The sequence below is a fragment of the Molossus molossus genome, unplaced genomic scaffold, assembly GCF_014108415.1.
Source record: "Molossus molossus isolate mMolMol1 unplaced genomic scaffold, mMolMol1.p scaffold_m16_p_1, whole genome shotgun sequence".
NCBI lineage: Eukaryota > Metazoa > Chordata > Mammalia > Chiroptera > Molossidae > Molossus > Molossus molossus.
This window is the reverse complement of record NW_023425344.1, coordinates 78,223,603-78,244,961: the sequence shown is the minus strand read 5'-3', so window position 1 is coordinate 78,244,961 and position 21,359 is coordinate 78,223,603. Positions and strand designations below refer to the sequence as shown.

General features: G+C 36.8%; 1 protein-coding gene across 1 annotated transcript; it reads left to right on the top strand.

Moving 5' to 3' along the window:
- The first annotated feature begins 891 nt into the window (after positions 1-891).
- LAMTOR3 (late endosomal/lysosomal adaptor, MAPK and MTOR activator 3) lies at positions 892-20,446 on the top strand. Its single transcript, XM_036246692.1, has 7 exons — positions 892-1,020; positions 1,309-1,353; positions 3,974-4,008; positions 13,385-13,443; positions 16,229-16,362; positions 17,770-17,833; positions 19,642-20,446. Exons 2-7 carry the CDS (start codon positions 1,345-1,347, stop codon positions 19,713-19,715), a joined length of 375 nt encoding a protein of 124 aa, XP_036102585.1. The 5' UTR covers positions 892-1,020; positions 1,309-1,344; the 3' UTR covers positions 19,716-20,446.
- Positions 20,447-21,359: the final 913 nt, after the last annotated feature.

Sequence of the window (21,359 nt, the reverse complement as noted above, 5' to 3'; positions counted from 1 at the left end):
AAAACAAACGAAGCCATGTCCCAGATGCTAAGAGACCAAAAGGATTTAAATAAGGGAGATGAAGTGATTTTCAATGATGTTGGTTGCTATGGAACTGCTAAATCTATTTGTAATAATTAAGAGTCATCTGGAACATTTGGGAGCTTCTCAGGAGCAACTAGGAAGTAAGTATCCAATTCTTTTCACCACATCTTGGGCTAGTTCACTTTTGTACTCTTGCTAGGGATTGGAGTTGACGATTAGCTGTAAACAAGTTCCCTTAGACTTAATGTCCCTGCTACCTACTGTAGGTTTTTGTTAAGTGTGCAAACAAGCAAGGCTCCCAAGTGCTATGGCGTTCCTTACAGGCATGGTCTTCCACTTCAAGAGCCCATGAAAGGCTGACCGATGTCTGCATATTCAGAGGTGCACAGATAACTGTGGGAACTCCAGAAAGCCCGTGGCTCAATTCAGTCTAGACAAGGCCATGAGTAAAGAGCAGTGGCTGGCAAACAGGGAAAAGCCAAAAGAGACCAGGAAGTTGGGGGCAGATTTGGGGACTTCTATTAACGGGCATTCTGGGGCTGGCTGTTCGGCTCTTAACACCACATTCTCAAATTTTTTCAACTCAAAGAAAAGCTTTTAGGATACCGGACCCCGATAAACTAATGACAATCATACACTGTTTCTTTGCATGCTTTTCTCAGGGTGGCCTTAGACAGGAGCTGTGGTCGGAATCCCCCACTACCGGTGTCCCGCCGGCCCTACGGCCCTACGGCCTTATGTTGCAGCGTTTGCGCAGGCGCAAGAGGCAGCAGCCTACGGAGGGGCGGGGCTGCGCGCTCTCCGTTTCCGCTGCACCTCCCCGGAAATCCTGTGTCACCTGGTGTCCGAGGGGCAGGGAGTGCTTCCTGGGGCACAGAAGAAGTCACAAATCATGTGACGCGGCTTTTTGCGGAACCTGTCTTTGAGGCTGTCCCCGAAGTGGCCGCAGACAGCCACGAGCCCTGCTCCAGAGGACCTGGTAGCCAGGAAGGCCGGGTAACTGGGGCCACTTCGCTGGGTGTTCAGGCCTGGGCCCGCGGATTGCGCGGGCGTTGAGCTGGGAGAGTGGACGCCCCTTCCCTTTGGGCTTAGAGCCTGGGGGCTGGGGAGGTGGAGTGGGCTAAGGCCACCGTACCTGGGAACTCCGACTCCCTGCGGTGTTTGCCAGTCCCAGAGGCGCGGATTCTTGCTGGACCCGGAGGAGGGCTCACCCCGCTTGTTAGGTTGGGGGTGGGGAGGGCGAGGGATCCTTGGCGGTGGAGTCACTAGGAGTTTCTTTTGCAGGCTGGATATTGAACCTGCCGGAGGAAGAGGCTCATCATGGCGGATGTGAGTTAAAACCCCCTCACAAGAGGGAGGGCCAGGGTGCAGAGTTTGGATGAGACTGCTGGGTGGGGAGAGGTAGCGCTTTCCAAGTAGAAATTTGTTTCGTTTTGCCCCTCCCCCTTAATTATTTCCTCTGGGCTCTGGAGTGAGAGACTAATGTGAATGGATTTGCTGGGGTCCTGAGTGGGGCCTGGAATAGGGGTGGAGGACACCCAAGGGTCCTGTTCTCACTCCCCAAATCCTGCGGACACAAGAGAGGCTCTGAACATTTGCCATTTGAGTTTCTAAATTGTGGTTTGCTGGTTGGAGTCCCTTTTTTCAGCGAGTGGTCATGGTATCTGTCTAGGTTCATTGTAGCAGTTTTAGTTGATTTCCAGCGGATATATTTTTAGCACAGCAACAAAAATCAGATGCTAAGTTTGGGTAATTTAATCGTGCTAGTTACTAGAAAGTACAGGAAAAGAACACTCATACCAATGTTTATATTCTACATCCTGTTACTTTGATTACATACATGTTGGGTGTTCTAAATATTGAACATATATTCATTTCTTATAACTTTTAGGAGGTAGGCACTAACCTCCCGGTGTTGCAGATGAGGATGATAAAGCACAGAAAGACCTCTAGTAACCTAAGTAACAGCTAGCACTTACAGAGTCAGGATACCAACTCATTTTGGCCCCAGAATCCATGCTCTTAACCATTACGCTAAGTGTCAGTCATTCAGTATTTATAGGAATCTGTTTGTTTGTTTGTTTGTTTGTTTTTAAGTTGCAAGATTATGTGTTTCAACATTCAGCAACATTTTATGCCTTTATCACTCCATTTTGGGGTGTCTTCCTTGTATTTTTGAGTCCTTATTAGGCATAATTAAATTACTATCTATTGAGCATCTGCCTTGCAAAGGTTTCTGTAATAAGGGCTGTGGGTGAACTAACAAATATTGAGGTATAATTCCTCTCTTTCAGGGTTTTACAGTTTAAAAATAATAATATGCAAGTGATCATAGATATGCATACATTACTGTGTGAAAACTCAAAGGAAAGAGGGATTACCTCTGGTTTGTGTCCATCAAGATAGCCTGATTGGAGTATTTAGTGGTTTATAATAGCTCTAAATGATGAGTAGCAATTTTTTAAAGAGCAAGAGAGGGAGAATATTACTAGTAGAATGAACAATCTAAGCAGATTTAGAGAGCTGGGAAAGGGAGAGGTGTGTATGGAAGAACTCTGAATAGTCTTGTTTAGCTGGGGCTAAGGGTATGTATGAGGGAGTGGTAGGAAGCAGGGCTGTAAACTTAGTCATAGACCACATTGTAGAGTCACAAATGTCTAAAGAATTTGTGCAGAATTCAGTATACAGTTGAGAGCCATTCAAACACTGGTTCTCAACCTTGGCTGTACAGGGAATTATCCGAGGAGCACCTCCAACCCAGACACCAGTGTGTGTGTGAATTTACGTTTATTAATGCTCCTCATATGTTATCCATAGCCAAGGTTGAAAATCACTGCAATTATGGCTTTAGAGAAAGAGACAATATGACTCTTGGCACTGTGTAGAAGTGCAGGGGATAGAAATATGAGACTAGCATACCAATTGGAAGGTTAGTGCAAGTCATAAATAATAAAATGAAAATAAACTGTGATGTCAGTTTGAAAAAGAGAAGAAGAGATCAGTTTTAAAACATTTGACTTCACAAGTGATTTACAAGTGACAAATGTGAGGTTAGGGTTAACTATTACTCTTAGTTTCAAACCTGAATAACGGGGTTGGTAGTGCCATTAGTGGGAACGAAATGATTGAGAGGATATTTGGATTTTAGATGACACTGATGAATTGAGATTTGTGTGTGTGTATGTTTAAAATAAGAGCAGAGGTAAACTGGTGTTGATAACATGAAATAAAATGGACATTCTGGTTTGAAGGATTGTAATGGTAGGGTTTAGAGTTTCAAAATAACAGGCATCTGATTTATCTATGCAGAGTTCATAATTCATACCTGATTGTCAATAAAGTTCCCCAGATGAGAGTGTAATGAGAAAATAGAATAGTCTTCTATTTCTTTTGTCCTAATTATGTTCCATGCTAAGCACTTGAATACATTGTCATATATTTAGTCATGTGAGAAAATTGAATTTCAGAGAAGTAAATCACTTACCCAGGATTGTGAAAGTGATGTAACAAAGTCAGTCTCCTCTCTCTCATTCTTTCTCTCTCTGTGTGTGTATAGAAAGATGCTATAATATATTCTCAAGTGAACACAACAGTAGCAACAAGATATGAAGTAATACGAAAGTATGATCTAATTTTACAGCTAATATATATTTGTGTTTCCCATTTCTATTTATGCTAATCACTTTACATCTTCTCAAAACTTTAAAAAACAGACTTCCAGCTTAGCTTCTGCTGTTGTCCCTGCTCAACAAATAATGAAACTGAGGCTTAGGAAAAAAGGATTAACTTGCTTCGAGTCACACAACTAGTGCCAAATCAGAAAGAGAAAGAAAACAGAAACAGGAAAGGTTATGAATGATGACTTAAGGTACTGAAATGTGACTAGGACAGGATCTAGAGAATTAGTACAAGGCATGTTATTATATGATTTTTTAATATTCTCTTTCAGGACCTAAAGCGATTCCTGTATAAAAAACTACCAAGGTAAAAAATGTTTAATTTGTCATTGAATAAATTCTGCATATCATGTTCATTTTATGTAATATTTTGTTTCTTGATATTTTAGACTAATATTGTATGTATATTATGCTATTGTTTACTGGTGCCTTTACTCTGATTACAGACTATTAGAAATTATATCTTCTGGTTTTGATTTGTCTATATTTTTCTTATATATTCAGAAAGAAAACACTATTGTGGTGTTAAACAGTTGTTTATTACCATTGATTTTACGTTAGTGCAATACTTAAATTTATTTTTACAGTTTTCCTTCTCTGGCAAACTAAACACAAGCTGCTGATTCTTTTCTCAACTTCATGATTAGCAATACAGGCATTCCTAGCTGCACAGTACTGCAGTGTCATAAAAGTGATGACACAATCTGAAACTGCCCCAAGCAATTTTGGTACTCAGTAGGAAAAATTACAATTGTTTTGTGACCTTTACATGTTTTTATCAATCCCTGGCTAGTGTGACTTGGTTGGTTGGAATGGCTGTAGGCTCAGTTTCCAGTCAGGGCACATACCAAGGTTGCTGGTTGGGTCCCAGGTCAGGGCTTGCACAAGAGGCAACTGATCCATGTTTCCCAATCACATTGGTGGCTGTCTGTCTCTCCCCCTTCCCCCTCTCTGAAATCAATATGCATATCCTCGGGTGAGGATTAAATAAAAATAAATTTTTTTAAAGTTTTTAATCAAAACATAACCTCTGTTATTGTTGGTTATATTTAGGGTAATGGAACAAATACTAAAACTAATATTTGTTTAATATACTAGAATTTAAAGCAGTAGAAACAGTGAGAATTAGAGTATATTTCTTTGTAAAAATCTTATCAAGAGTAGTTTCAACAGTGTTTGCCTACTTCTTCCCATATACTTGAACAAATACGAAAGCTGTATCCTTAAGATAAGAAGCAGGTAGCTTTTCAATGCCGTGGCAAATTAGTATACTCTGAAGTTTGGATCAGCTTTCAACATTTTGTCTAGTGCTGTAAAATATCTCTAAGAGTTCTTTAATGTGCAGGGTTTTTTGCCAATGTCACTTTCTCTGGGACATCTTTATCCTTTTTGTCACTACCACTTTACTCATTTATGTCAATAAGTCCACCTTCACTAAGTTCCCCTGGCTGCGCATTTCACACAGCACAGTGATAATGTCTTCCTGAAGGTAGGCATATTGAATTCCAAGAGCCAAAAGAAGGGAAAAATAATAATATTGAGCACTTACAAAGAAAATATTAGAATACTTTGATTTGTTGCTAGATGTATGTAACTTAAGGGTTGGACAGAGGCAGCCTGGCTTCAGAGCTTTGGGTTCGTGCCTTTGGTTGTGCTGCTGTGCCTCTCAACCAAGTCAGTCAGTTACAGATATAATGGAATGTGGTTTAGTTTTTTTGTTTGTTTGTTTCGTTTTTTTATCTTCACCCGAGAACATTTTTGCATTTATCTTCAGATAGAGCAGAATGGAGAGAGGGAGGAAGAGAGAGAGAAACATCTACGCAAGAGAGACACATTGAGTAGTTGCCACCCACACAGGGGACAAACTGCAACAGAGGTACGTGCCCTTAGTGGGAACCGAACCCAAGACTGTGGTCCGTGGGCCAACACTCTAACCAAAGAGCCAAACCGGCAAGGGCTAGATTTTGTTTAATTCTCTGTTAAATAAAGTTCTTGGATTTGTATTTTTTAATCTAGTTGTGACCCAAGCAGTCTTGAGCTTAAATAGTCACAACTTAGTGCTTTAAAATAACCAAATGTTTCATCATGATATGAACAAAACTAAGTATGATGTCTTTGATTACTAATGTAACATTTGCTCTTTTGGGAATAAAAATGTTTTAGTAAGCATAAGGTTTAGATTTCTGCAGAATATTTTATAAAATTTAATTTATTCTAAAAATATAGTATACTTATCAATGTATCACAATTTTTTTTTTCTTTATTGATTTTTAAAAATTTATTTATTTTTGTTACAGATGTTTCTCCATTTTCCCCAACTGATACTCCCCTCCCCCTCCCTCCCAGCCTTATTCCCAGCTATATTGTCCATGTCCATTGTTCATGCATACATGCATATAAGTTCTGTGGTTTATCTCTTCCCACCCCACCCCCTGTTCTGGGGATTGTCAGTCCGTACCCCACTTCCACGTCTCTGGGACTACCCCTTTCCTCAAACTGTTATGTTCATTATATTCCACAAATACGTGAGATCATGTGATATCTGTCTTTCTCTGCTTGGCTTGTTTCACTTAGGATAATACACTCCTGATCCCTCCATGTCATCTCAAAGGATAAGAGATCTATCTTTCTTACAGCTGCATGGTACTCCATTGTGTATATGTACCACTGCTTTTTTATCCATTTGTCTACTGATGGACATTTGGGCGGTTTCCAGATCTTAGCTATTGTAAATAGTGCTGCTGTGAACATGGGGATACATATATTCTTTCTGATTAGTGTTTCAGGCTTCTTAGGATATATTCCTAGAAATGGGATCACTGGGTCAAATGGCAGTTCAATTGTTAATTTTTTGAGGTAGCACCATATTGTTTCCCATAGTGGCTGCACCAGTCTGCATTCCCACCAGCAGTGCACTAGAGTCCCCTTTTCTTCACACCCTCGCCAACACTCGTTTTTGATGATTTGTTGATGGCAGCCATTCTGACAGGTGTGAGGTGATACCTCATTGTTGTTTTAATTTGCATCTCTCTGATGATTAGTGATGTTGAGCATTTCTTCATATGTCTCTTAGGCACTTGTATGTCCTGTTTGGAGAGGTGTCTATTTAGTTCCTCTGCCCATTTTTTAATTAGGTTCTTTGTCTTCCTTTTGTTGAGCTGTATGGGCATTCTATATATATTGGAAATTGACCCCCTATCTGATGTATCATTGGCAATTATGCTCTCCCATAGACTGGGTTGCCTTTCCATTTTGGTGGTGGTTTCTTCTGCTGTGCAGAAGCTTTTAAGTTTGAGGTAGTCCCATGTGTTCATTTTCTCCTTTGTTTCTGTTGCCTTAGGTGATGTATCAGTGAAAATTCTGCTGCGTATGATGTTTGAAATTTTGTTGCCCTCATTTTCTTCTGGGATTTTATGGATTCATGAGTTACATATAAGTCTTTTATCCACTTTGAATTTATTCTTGTGTATGGTGTAAGCTGATGGTCTAGTTTCATTTTTTTGCATGTAGCTGTCGAGTTTTCCCAACACCATTTATTAAAGAGGCTGTCTTGACTCCACTGTATGCTCTTGCCCCCTTTATCAAATATTAATTGAGCATATTGCCTTGGGTCCATTTCTGGGTTCTCTGTTCTGTTCCATTAGTCTATATACCTGTTCTTGTGCCAGTACCAGGCTGTTTTGATTATAGTGGCTTTGTAGTATAACCTGAAATGTGGTAATGTGATCCCTCCAACTTTGTTCTTTTTCAAGATTGCTGGGGCTATTCGAGGTCTTTTTTGGTTCCATATGAACTTTTGAAGTATTTGTTCTAGTTCTGTGAAGTATGCCGTTGGTATTTTGATGGGGATTGCATTGAATCTATAGATTGCTTTGGGTAGTACGGACATATTAATGATGTTAAATTTTAATGATGTTAATTTTAATTTTAATGATGTTAATTCTTCCAATCCATGAACAAGGTATGTGCTTTTACTTTTTTATATCTTCCTCTATTTCTTTTTTCAATGACCTGTAGTTTTCTGTGAATAGCTCCTTTATTTCTTTGGTTAAATTTATTTCTCGGTATCTTAATTTTTTTGTCCCAGTGGTAAATGGGATTGTTTTTTAGTTTCTCTTTCTGTGAATTCATCATTGGCGTATAAGAATGCCATCTATTTCTTGATGTTAATTTTGTGTCCTGCTACTTTGCTAAATTCATTTATTATATCTAGATTTTTGATGAAGTCTTTGGGGTTTTCTCTGTATAATATTACATCCCCTGCGAATAATGACAGTTTCACTTCCTCCTTTCCCATTTGGATCCCTTTTATTTTGTCTTCCTGTCTAATTGCTGTTGCTAAGACTTCCAGTACTATGTTAAATAAGAGTGTTGAAAGTGGGCATCCTTGTCTTGTTCCTGTTCTTAAGGGAAATGCTTTTAGTTTTTGCCCACTGAGTATGATGTTGGTTGTGGGTCTTTCATATATTGCCTTTATTATGTCGAGATATGATCCTTCTATTCCCAGATTGCTGAGCATTTTTATCAGAAATGGGTGTTGGATTTTGTCGAGTGCTTTTTCAGCGTCTATTGATATGATCGTGTGATTTTTATCTTTCATTTTGTTTATGTGGTGTATCACATTTAATGGTTTGTGAATATTGTACCAGCCTTGCATCCCTGGAATGAATCCCACTTGGTCATGGTGAATAATTTTTTTGATGTATTGCTAGATTCGATTTGCTAGTATTTTTTCAGGATTTTGGTATCTATGTTCATCGTGGATATTGGCCCATAGTTTTCTTTCTACAGTAGTGTCTTTTTCTGGTTTTGGAATTAGAGTTATGCTGGCCTCATAAAACGAGTTTGGAAGTCTTCCTTCTTCTTGAATTTTTTGAAATAGTTTGAGGAGAATGAGTATTAGTTCTTCTTAGAATGTTCGGTAAAATTCCCCCATGAAGCCTTCCGGGCCTGGGCTTTTGTTTGCTGGGAAAGTCTTGATTACATCTTCAATTTCTTTTGTTGTTATTGATCTGTTCAAGTTTTCTATCTCTTCCTGGTTCCATTTTGGGAGACTCTGTGTTTCTAGAAATTTGTCCATTTCTCTTAGATTGTCGAATTTGTTGTATAATTGTTCATAATATTTGTTAGCTATCCTTTATATTTCTGTGGTATCAGTTATTATTTCTCCTATTTCATTTCTGATTTTGTGTATTTGGGTTCTCTCTCTTTTTTTTTTTGTAAGTCTAGCTAAGGGTCCATCAATCTTGTTTATGTTTTGAAAGAACCATCTCTTTGTTTCATTGATCCTTTGATTTTTTTTTTTTGTCTCCATGTCATTGATTTCTGCTCTCATCTTTACTATTTTCTTCCTTCTACTTGCTCTGGGGTTTTCTTTTTGTTTGCTTTCTAGTTCTTTAAGTTGTGAGGTTAGATAGTCTATTAGAAATTTTTCTTGCTTCTTGAGGTAGGTCTGTAGTGCTATGAACTTCCCTCTCAGAACTGCTTTTGCTGCATCCCATAGATTTTGTGTTGTTGTGTGTTCATTTTCATTGGTTTCCAGGAAGTTTTTAATTTCTTTCTTGACCTCCATGGTAACCCATTTATTGATCAGTAACATGCTAGTTAACTTCCATGTTCTCAAATGTCTTTGCTTGTTCTTGTTGCGATTAATTTCTAGTTTCATGCCATTGTGATCTGAGTAGATGCTTGATATCATTTGAATCTTCTTGAACTTGTAGAGACTTAGTTTGTGCCCTAACATGTGGTCTCTCTTTGAGAATGTCCCATGTGCACTTGAGAAGAATGTGAATTCTGCACTTTGGGGTTGTAATTCTCTGTAGATATCTATGAAATCCATTTGATCTAGCGCTTCATTTAGAGTCTGTGTTTCCTTGTTAATTTTTTGTCTAGATGATTTATCCAGTGATGTCAACGAGGTGTTGAGGTCCCCTGCTATGATTGTATTGCTGTTGATTTCTCCTGTGAAGTCCTCCAGAAGATTTTTAATATATGTTGGTGCTCCTATATTGGGTGCATATGTGTTTACCAAGGTTAGATCTCCCTGTTGAATAGATCCTTTCAATATTATGTAGTGACCTTCTTTGTCTCTAGTTAAGGCCTTCATTTTGAAATCTACTTTACCAGATACAAGTATTGCTACCCCAGCTTTTTTTGCTTTCTGTTTGCTTGAAAGATTTTTTTCCATCCCTTCACTTTCAACCTATGTGAGTCTTTTATTGTGAGGTGAGTCTCTTGTAAACAACATATATGTGAGTCATGCTTTCTTATCCAGTCAGCTACTCTGTCTTTTTATCGGAGCATTCAAACCATTCATATTTATGGTGATAATAGATATGTGCTTATTTATTGCCATTTTTGTTTAGTGTGGTTATATTTTTCTTTCTATTTTTTCTACTAATTACAGCAGTTCTTTTAGCATATCTTACAGTGCTGGTTTAGTGTTAATATATCCCTTAGCCTTTTTTTTTTTGTCTGGGAAGCTCTTTATTTGACCTTCTATTTTGAATGATAGCCTTGCTGGATAGAGTAGTCTTGGATTCAGATCCTTGTTTTTCATGACCTTGATTACCTCATGCCATTCCCTTCTGGCCTGTAGTGTTTTTGCTGAGAAGTCAGCTGAGAGCCTTATGGGGTTTCCTGTGTAGGTAACCTGTTGCCTATCTCTTGCTGCCTTTAGGATTCTCTCTTTGTCTTTAATTTTTTGCATTTTAATTACTATGTGTCTTGGTGTGGGCCTGTTTGGGTTCTTCTTACTTGGGACTCTCTGTGTTTCTTGAACTTGAATGCCTTCTTCCTTCACCAAGTTAAGAAAGTTTTCTGTCACTATTTCTTCATATATATTCTCCAACCCTCGCCCATTTTCTTCCTCTTTGGGGACTCCTATAATGCGAATGTTATTACATTTCCATTTGACCCACAATTCTCTTAAGCTATCTTCCTGTTTTTTAATTGGTTGATTTTTTTCTAACCTGTCTTCTAATTCACTGATCTGGTCCTCAGCTTCTTCTACTCTGCTGGTTGGACTTTTCTGAAGGCTAGTCTCAGTTCTCACAATTATTTTTAATTATTAGTAAAAATCTATTCACATTATTTTCTGTTGACTATGTGTAGAAAGGGAAACGGCTTTTATATTTGTGACCTGATTTGTTTAAATGGTTCTTTAAGTATGTGAGTAATTTTTCTATTTTGTTGGACAGTTATCTCTGTGAATTTGAAATCCATTAAAAATGTCTTTTTATTTCTACTTCCTCTTTTGTTGCATTACTTGGCATTTAACTTAATTGCCATGAAAAGAAAAATGAAGCTACCTATGGTAACAAAATATTTTTGTAGTACTCTTACCTATTTTTCAATTTGCTTATATTTTGAGTAGGCAGTACATTTATAAAGTTCAATATACTAAAGTTAATTGAAGGACATAGAGGGAGAAGTTTCCCATTATTGCCCTTCATCCATGTAGTTCTCCTGTCATAGGCACCCAGTGTTTCCTACAGGCAAATATGTATGTTAGTATGTATACATATATGTGTATACGTATAGGTCTCAATTTAGACTGCTGTAACAAAGTACCATAGATCAGATATTTCTTATATGTAAATGACCAAAGTTTATTTCTCCTAGTTCCTGAGGCTGGAAGTCTGAGATCAGGGTTGGGTTCTGGTGAAGGCCCTCTTCTGGGTTGTAGATTTCTTATATTCTCACACAGGGAAGGAGGAGTAGCTAGCTTTCAAGCCTCTATAATCGAACTAAGTACATTCAAGAGGTCTCCCCCCTCATGGCCTTATTACCTCCCAAGGCCTCACCTCCAAATACCATCACATTGGGATTAGAGTTTCAATATATGAAGTGGGGGAGGCGGGACGACAAACGTTTAATCTATTGCAACACATATACACGTATGCCTAAATATGTTATATAAGTTGCTTCTTGTAGCCACTATTCAAAACCATGTGTTTTTTTCACTTAACATCTATAACTTTGAGATCAATCCTTCCAGTACATAAAGAGCTGCTTTGTTTTTTTATGTCTGCAGAGTATTCCGTTATATATGTGTGTCACAACTTACTTAACTTGTTCCTTTTGATGGGTAGTTAGGTTTCCAATCTTTTTCTATTTAAAGAGATGGTGCTATCAATAACTGCACAAAGTGATGTGTAGGTGTCTAAATATCAGTAGAATGTATTTTTATATAACCTAGTTTTTAACTTAGAAGAATATATTGTTTTATGTGTTAATCATATAGGGCATGTTTCAATCCATAGATAATTTTAGGATTGAATGATAATAGCAAATAATACTAGTAAATATACACAATTTTTTCATTATTCTTATTTTTAATGTGAGACAGATAAATAGCTTTGTTTGTAACATTTTCTCTTCAAATTGCAGTAACACTTCTCTGACTTAAACATTTTTGACAGTGAGATTTTGAAAATATAATTTTAATATCTTAAGTTAATGTGAATATTCTTCATTTCTAAGTTAAAATATTAAGGTTAACACAATAAGGAATGGATAATTCTGGGTTATATAGTAGGAACAGTGAGCAGATTTCTGAGATGCAGCCTACATGTTACAAGATAGTTACAAGGGTCTAGGTTTTGCATAAATATTAAATGTTTGAGAATGTTTCCTCATAATTTTTAACACTATACTTTTGTGCTCTAGGAATTCTCACTAATTACTACTTAAACTGCAGTGATAAATTTTGTCATTGTCAGAGTACACAGATGATATTCTGATATTAATAATAATTAATATTTTTAATGTAAACTATGTACCAGCCTCTACATGTATTATTTTATTGCATTTCACAATAGCCAAAAAGTACACTTATCCTCATTTTCAGATTGTTAACTGAGGCTTAGAGAGGTTTTATAACTGGCCCACAGTAGCATGAATAGTAAGTAGGTGAGCCTGGATGGAACATTCTCCCCACCCTCCCCTTCCCCCCAGTCTTTTTAACTTCAGAGGCATAGTCCTAACCATTCTCCTTCCTGCTCTTTATGTAGGCATGGCTGAAAGGATTGCTGCATGACCTTCATTCTTCCCATCCAGTTCTTTTGGCTTAGAAGTCTTTTTGCCCTTCTCTTAATCAGTGCCATAGCATATAAACTGAGCTATCCTCAGGGAAGCCTTCCCCAACCCACCTGTCTAAATAACTCCCTCATAAAGGCTCTCATATCCTCACAGATTACTTAATGGCACTTGCCACAGCTGTAGTATTATATTTGTTAGTATGAGATTATTTGATTGATAGCCACTCTCTTTAGATTGTAAGATTTGTGAAGGCAATGACTGTGTTTATTTTTGCTTAGCATGATATTATAAATATTCAATGTCACAAATAGTGGGCACTTGTTATTAGATTGAGTGAAAGAAAAAGTCTGGCTTTGCCACTGTATCCACTGCTGATAACCTTTCATACTTTTGTAAACCATAGAGTAATTAGCAATTTTAATGGAGAATCAGCTATGTTTTAGCTCTTCATCTAAACTACATAAGCATGTCAGTGGTACTCTTTCAGTTTCTGGAAGAGTTTTAGCAAACCTAGCTTATGCTGTCAAGAATTGAGTTTCCATGGTTTTACAGAAATATGCATGAAAATTACTATTCTGACTTTGAAGTACATGTTTTAGAAAGTGAAATATTTTATGATAAAACTTTTTTTCCCTTTCTAGTGTTGAAGGGCTCCACGCTATTGTTGTGTCAGACAGAGACGGAGTGCCTGTTATTAAAGGTAAAACTGAGCACTTAACATGCCAGTGTCATGTTTGCTTTAGAATAAAAATGTATTTATATCTGAGTAGTGTAGAAGCAAGCATGTAAAACCTGTTTCAGTAAATTTAGGAGATGGTCTTAATTTGTGGGGGAATGTTTGCTTTTGTATGTTGAAGGCTTTGTTGAAACATAACTTACTACATGTTAAATGTATCTTGTTACCATTCAGAGCTTAAGCATGGATTTAATTACAGGCCCAGTTTCCCATTAAAGACATTTTATGGTAAAATATAAACCATTAGTAAATCTAAGTGTATGCAGCTAGATACATTATACACACAGCCCCCTCTCCCATGTATATATTTTATCAATAGTTTTAGGTTAGCCCTGGCCGGTTTGGCTCAGCGGTTAGAGCGTCGACCTGCGGTCCGGAGAGACCCGGGTTCGGTTCCCGCTAAGGGCACGTACTTCGGTTGCAGTTTGTCCCCGGCCCTGGTTGGTCGTGCGGGTGGCAGCCACTCGATGTGTCCCTTTCACATCGATGTTTCTCTCTCTCTCTCCCTTCCTCTCTCCCTCCCACTCTATCTGTACAAAAAATGGAAAAATATCCTCGGGTGAGGATAAAAAAAAAAAAAAAAATAGTTTTAGGTTAAACATCCATACATTTGAATTAACATGTATTGTTTGTTTTTATTTCATCTTTCTTGATTTTCTACTTTACTGGAAATAAGATTTTTAAAAACTTTAACTCCATTTACTTTAGTTAACAAATCTAACAAGGATTTTTTTTTTTACCTAAAGAAGAGCTTGCTAACCTAAAATAAAAGTTTTACCTGATTTCAGCCTTTTTCTTAACTGTATATTATGTCACAGTATATATTAGGAACATTTTTACTACTGTCTGGTATCATCTGAATGGATGTATATAGTTGTACTGGGACACTAATAACTTTACCAAGGATAGATTAAATAATGTTCTGTACATTTTGTTGTCAGTTTATTTTTCACCTGGGTTTATCATATATATTAGGTATTAGACTGTAGAGCTGAAAGAAAGTTTAGAAATCAGTTAATTTTTTAGTTCTGTTGTTTTATAAATGAAGATGGTGAAGTGTAAAGAGTACATTGTCACCCTGGCCAGTTTGGCTTAGCAGTTAGAGCATTGGCCTGCAGACCAGAGAGTACCAGGTTTGGTTCCCGCTAAGGGGTACGTACCTCTGTTGTAGTTTGTCCCTGGCCCCAGTTGGGGTCGTGTGGGTGACAACCAGTCGATGTGTCTCTCTCACATCGATGTTTCTCTCCCTTTCTTTCTCCCACTCTCCCTCCTGCTCTATCTGAAGATAAATGCAAAAATGTCCTCAGGTGAGGATAAAAAAAAAGAGTACATTGTCATTCCAAAGTTGCAGTGTAAGTCAGTGATAAAATAATATCAGAACCCAGCATTTCATGTGTGGTCCAGTGTACTTTCTAACTTACCATAAAACATAAGTGGCTATGGGTTAGTCACTTGCCTTTTCTTAGTTCTGTAATGAAGCCTTTAAACAAAATAATGTTAGAGATTTGCCAGCTCTAATGTTCTTTCTGAGGATCTCTGTGTTAAAGCCTTACGCTTGCACAACAAACTCCATGACTTTAGTGAGTGAAGGAAAATAGAGGGCCAGCTGCAGAACTATTCATATCTACAAGTAATACTGCTGTGGGTTTTATGACAGCAAAGTTTTCCGAAGACATTTTAGTTTTAGCTTGACTGTCAGTTAACCAGAATATTCAGTTTATTAAATGTACTGATTTCTCTGTCCAGGTAGTTCAGTTGGTTAGAGTGTTGTCCTGATACACCAGTGTTGCAGGTTTAATCTCTGATAGGGCACACACAAGAAGCAACCAATGAATGTATAAATAAGTGGAACAAGAAATCAGTGGTTCCCTCCCTTCCTCCCTCCTCTCTCCAAAATCAATAAAAAATATATATATGTGTGTATATATGTGTGTATATATATATAAATGTACTGATTAATCTGTCTTAAGGTAGGTAGACTTTAAAGAAATATAAACATTTAGTATTCTTTTAAAAAATAAGAAAATATTGTGAGATTCATTTTTTTCCCTTAGTTATGATCAATCACTCAACTTCTGATCAGTTTTTTACACCTAAATTGATGAGACCCAATTAGTGATATGATTTTAAGTACTGAGAGCAGAACTCTTGATTTTTTTAAAAAATAGTTTTGTTTTGTTTTTTATTCATTTTATAGAGAGGAAAGGAGAAAGAGATTGAAACGATGAGAGAGAACATTGATTGACCGCCTCCCTCATGCCCCCCACTGAGGATTGGGCCTATAACCTGGGCATGTGTCCTGACTGGGAATTGAATTGGTGACCACTTGGTGCATGGATTGATGATCAACCAGTGACCCACACTGGCTGGGCTTTTTTTTTTTTTTTTGCAGTTTTTATTAGTTTACTTTTGTTAAGATTTTTCTCCTTTGACTTTTTTTTTTTTTTAATCTTCACCCGAGGATATTTTTTCATTGATTTTTAGTGAGAGGGCGAAAGGGAGGAAGAGAGACACATCGATTGGCCGCCTCTCACACAACCCCAACAGGGCCAGGGATGGAACCTGCAACTGAGGTATGTGCCCTTGATCGAACCCGAGACTCTTACGTCTGCAGACCAACGCTCTAACCTCTGAACAGAACAGCCAGAGCATGCTTGATATTTTTATAGATATATGTTTTAGAAAGGTGTTGTAAATCTTTCTTCCATGTCCACTGCATAATTTTTATGTAAATCATTTGTATTTCCAGTGGCCAATGATAATGCTCCAGAGCACGCTTTGAGACCTGGTTTCTTATCTACTTTTGCCCTTGCAACAGACCAAGGCAGCAAACTTGGACTTTCAAAAAATAAAAGTATCATTTGTTACTATAATACCTATCAGGTAAGTTAATAACTGTCGAATGATTTGGTGATTTCAACTATAATTGTGTTCTGTATTAAATAGCTTGTGTTGTCATTCTAAATTTGAGTTTTAAAATGGGTGGAATTTTAAATTCTTAGCCTTCAAGTTGGTTATATTAAACTATAGTGATTTCCTTCACATTTTACTCCAGGAGTTAATTACTATACAAAAGTAGTTTAAAAAGATGTAATAAAGTACACGCTATCCTGAAAAGGGTAAGTCATGTTACTTTTACCTCCAGTAGATGGTGCCCTTAGTTAAATAACTGATTTCTCAGACACTGTGTTGTTGAGGCATATACACATTTGTCTTGAAAGTCAAATGATACATTATTTAAATTTGTTATTTTAGCTAATTTCTATATTTGGTTTGGAGGATACATATTATTACATATAATATATACATGCATATATATAAAATAAGTGAGTTTCCTAATTGTGGGAAAGAAATTAGTTGCTACATAGTTCATGATCTCCAGCTGTGTGTATATATATATGTACATATATATATAGATATTTTTTTTTTATCCTCACCTGAGGATATTTTTCCATTTTTTGTTCAGATAGTGTGGGAGGGAGAGAGAGAGAGAGAGAAATCGACGTGAAAGGTGCACATCGAGTGGCTGCCACCCGCACGACCCAACCAGGGCTGGGGACAAACCGCAACCGAGGTACTTGACCTTAGCGGGAACCGAACCCCGGTCTCTCTGGACCGCAGGCTGACGCTCTAACCGCTGAGCCAAACTGGCCAGGGCTCCAGCTTTATATATTTTTTTTAGAATAAATTAATCACTTGTTTTTTAGAGCAGTGCTTACCAAAGTAGGAATTATATACTACTGATGATACACAAGAAACATTTTTTTTTTTTAAGTTGTATATTTTAATGTGTTTTGGGCAAAAGATAACCAACCCATTTGACCTTTAACTTGACTGGTGTGGATTAGATTGAAGTTAAGTTAAAGATAATTGATTTAAAGTTAATTTAAATTTGTTTAAACTATATCGGTACATAGGAAGCAGAAAATTCATGATGATACAACTACTTAAGTGACTGAGAAATACTTCCTTTAGCCATTTAATTATTAACTTTTTATTGAGCTCTTACTATATAATTGACACTCTGCTGGATAAAAAGATGAAGATACAGTCCCATCTTAAAAACTTGCCAGGCTAAATGGTATTGTTTCTAAGTGAAAATCAGTTAAGTCTGTTTTATGGAAATAATTGTTTTCAGCTCTTTCATATTTTATGATGTAATGCCATGATGTTGGGCTAGTATCTTACACATTAACCATTTAAAAGTTTTTTGAAAGGTTAAGATAGTTCATTGAATTATACTGCCTTTTCACAACACAACATAGTATTTAGATCTTATTTTCTTTTTAGGTGGTTCAATTTAATCGTTTACCTTTGGTGGTGAGTTTCATAGCCAGCAGCAATGCCAATACAGGTGTGTTTTAATTACTTGAAATGCAGCTTTTAATTGTTTATAATACCATATCTGAGCAGTCTAATATGATAGGAGTAGATTTAGGGTAAAAAAAAAAACCCCTGAATTTGTGGGCCAGGTCCACAGTCTAGTCTTTGCTTTCCAGAAAAGTAACTTCTCTGTTTTTCATATCTGTACATTCTGTACAGTGGAGCTAATATCTGCTTGTGTGGATGAGTTACTCTTTGAGATAAGAAAGAAAATGAAATGTTATCTTTACCTATTGAATGCTACGTCTTGCTCACATTAACACAGCTTTAGAAAACAGAGTAGAGAACCAAACAAAACAAACCAAATGGTCAAGGATGAGTTAAATTCCATATAGACCAATCTATGAGAATTATTTAAATCTTGAATGATAGTGAACAAGGTGACTGTGAAGACTGTGAATGGGATGAACATAATCACAATCTCTTGAGAATTGAAGAATAGAGAATAAACATTAGTAAGTTGTACTTTCCAAAGCAGATAGTAAGATCCCATTATATTCAGTAGCCTTCCGTGTGTATCTATGTGTAAAGGAACAGTATTCAGTTCAATTGTATTTTTTTACTCCTTTGGAATGAAGGGTGTGTGTGTGTGATTTGGTTTTTTGTTTGTTTTTATCCTCACCTGAGGACTTTTTTTTTTTTTGCATTTATCTTCAAATAGAGCAGGAGGGAGAGAGGGGAGAAGAGAGAGAGAGAAAAACATCGATGTGAGAGAAACACATCGAGGGGTTGCCACCCACATGACCCCAACTGGGGCCAAACTGCAACCGAGGTATGTACCCTTAGCGGAAATTGAACCCAGGACTCTCTGGTCCGCTGGCTGACGCTCTAACTGCTGAGCCAAACCAGCCAGGGCTGTGGGTTTTTTTTTTTTTTTTTATTTTTTTTTTTTTATTTTTTTTTTAAGGTCTATCTTCTTCAGATTTGACTGCTATTTAGAACTGTTATAGATTCCTGTTCTGTTTTTTTTTTTCTTTCTTTCTTTCCAAGCTGTTTGAGCAAGTTCTATTTCCATCTGTGTCACTGAAACCAGTCCTTAGATTCCTGATCTTTAAAATGAGGGGTTTAGGTTTGATAATCTAGTCTCTTCCATTTCTAAATGTTTTGAAGCAGTAAAATATATATGTGAAAACACTTTGTGAATTATACAGGGGTGGGCAAAAGTAGGTTTACAGCTGTAATACAATAATTAATAAATAATACAAGAATGAATTCTTGTGTACTTGCAACTATAAACCTACTTTGCCCACCCCTGTGTAGGATAGTAGTGGTGTCAGTGTTTAAGTATATTAAACCTCAGTTGTAATAAATCACCATCACATACTAAACCATTGGTTGTTATAAATTATGATGATGTACAGAATTATATTTTAATACTTAAAATATTTCCTTGAGAACCCCAGATGCTTTTAATATTCTGTGAGACAGAGGAAGATCCTTATTTATTTGAACATAAAGTAAGCAGTGTCTAAAATATATAGCCTTTCACTCTGGTAAACTAAGGAGAAGCTAGATATGCTAAATTTCTACACTGGGTTGTCTTCCAGATTCATTGTTGAACTTTCTTTTAAACATGGAAGTATATGTAAACTTCTTCATTGTGAATATGAGTTTTTTTGGTTACTTTACTTTGAATTAGAATATTTATTTTAGTTATGGGAAATACATTATGTCTCGTTTACTTTTCAGTAACAATTTCAACAAAAGGGAATTTAAGTCAGAGACTTTTTCAGGAACATTTTTTCTAATGTGCTAATTTTCTTACTCTCTTTGTTTTAGGACTAATTGTCAGCCTAGAAAAGGAACTGGCTCCATTATTTGAAGAATTGAGACAAGTTGTAGAAGTTTCTTAATCTAACAGTGGTTTTGATGTCTACCTTATCTTCATTATAGCAGACACAATATCAATCTAGCAATCTCGAGACCACAACAATACTTGTATCTATGTACTCAAGAAAGGGTCCCTTTTCTACCTTACACTAAAGAAAAAGTATGTAGAGACAGTTTATGGACAGAGTATCTTTTCTTGTATAAGTCTTATTTACTGAGATCTGGGGATACCACAGAAATGGTTCAGTTTATCACAGCTCCCATGGAGTTAATCCAGTCACCAAATCAGCGTGAGATGCTATTTGGTGGGTCAGAATCAAACTAGTATGTTGATCCACTTGAGCCATGAAGTGCTCTCTCTTTACATTCTGCCAGGCGTGCAGAACGAAGCAGATTCTTTTTATTGTGAATAATAATGAGGATATCTTTTTTTCATGGTGTTTTATTTCTTTGCATTGAGTGTGGGGACGATAAAACGGCTTAGTAAAGTAATAAAATCAGTACAATCACTAACTTCCCTGTGTATATATTGTTTTACAGTATAGGTTAATATTGCTAATTGATTTGATTCTTCTCAGAGGGTGCTGCTATTTAATGAAAACAATAGCTAATGCACCCCACTCTGCTTTCTATAACCAATCATTGTTTTAATGTTTGTGTTCTTTATAAAATTTAGATGTGATTCATCATTGAACTCCGTTTCCAATATTGGTATATATGTAAACATGGTATTACAGCCATTTTTTTTTCAATACATGAGTATAAATAAAATAGTATTTTTAAAAGTACACTTTGAGCACTATGTAATTTTTACTCCTCAGACTACTTTCAAAGTTTAAAGGTATTACTTAATTCACTGTCTTCAACCACATCGATAAGTAGTGAGTGTTTCTTGTGGATATGGGTTTGGAGATAGTTTTACCTAGCATAAACTGTCAGTTGGAAAATAAATATTCAAGAGCCTCATTTAATCTCTATGAAATTGTATCATACTTCTAGAATATCCCCTGTATATTCAGGAATGCAGTCTGTCATTTGAGGTTGTTAATTTCCTCCTGGGTTCTTTGACAGTCAGACTTGAGGACCTGTGTGCCATTCTCCAGAACTACCACATTGTAGAATTCTAAGGAGCACAATTCACATCATATTTCTGTGCTTCAGGAGTGCATTTTGCATGGAATGTGTGCGAATGTGGTTCCTGGAATTGTGGACTGAGGTAATGGGCCAGGCACTGTGCTTGCTTCTTTCACGCACTCCCCCTCCCTCCTTTCATCCTATGCAAATGGAGACAAAATCGTGCGACCTGCCTTTAAAGAATTTACAGTTCAAAAAATGAAATGTGAAATGCTGTGACAAAGGATGCTCTCGAAACAGAATAGGGGCTTTTATTTATTTAGCATTAGATTCTGCTTTATTTTGAGAGAGAATAGGAACTTCTAAATGGGGCAAGAACAGCAACCTTAACTAAGAAGTAGATGTAAGAGAGATGCTTTACCTGCAGGGAACCATACATAGTTAATTGTTGCAACCTAATGGAGCATTAGACATACCCATTAAAATCCAGAATTCCCATTATCTGGATTATTTAGTAATGTCCAGATTTTTGCCAATGTAGTGATTCATAAAATAAGAAGGTCTTTTACAAATGAGATAACCAAAATTTTAGT

Coding starts and splice junctions, on each gene's coding strand:
- LAMTOR3 (XM_036246692.1), top strand. Junction 13,444..16,228: donor CGGAGTGCCTGTTATTAAAG/GTAAAACTGAGC, acceptor TTGTATTTCCAG/TGGCCAATGATAATGCTCCA. Junction 16,363..17,769: donor GTTACTATAATACCTATCAG/GTAAGTTAATAA, acceptor TTTTCTTTTTAG/GTGGTTCAATTTAATCGTTT.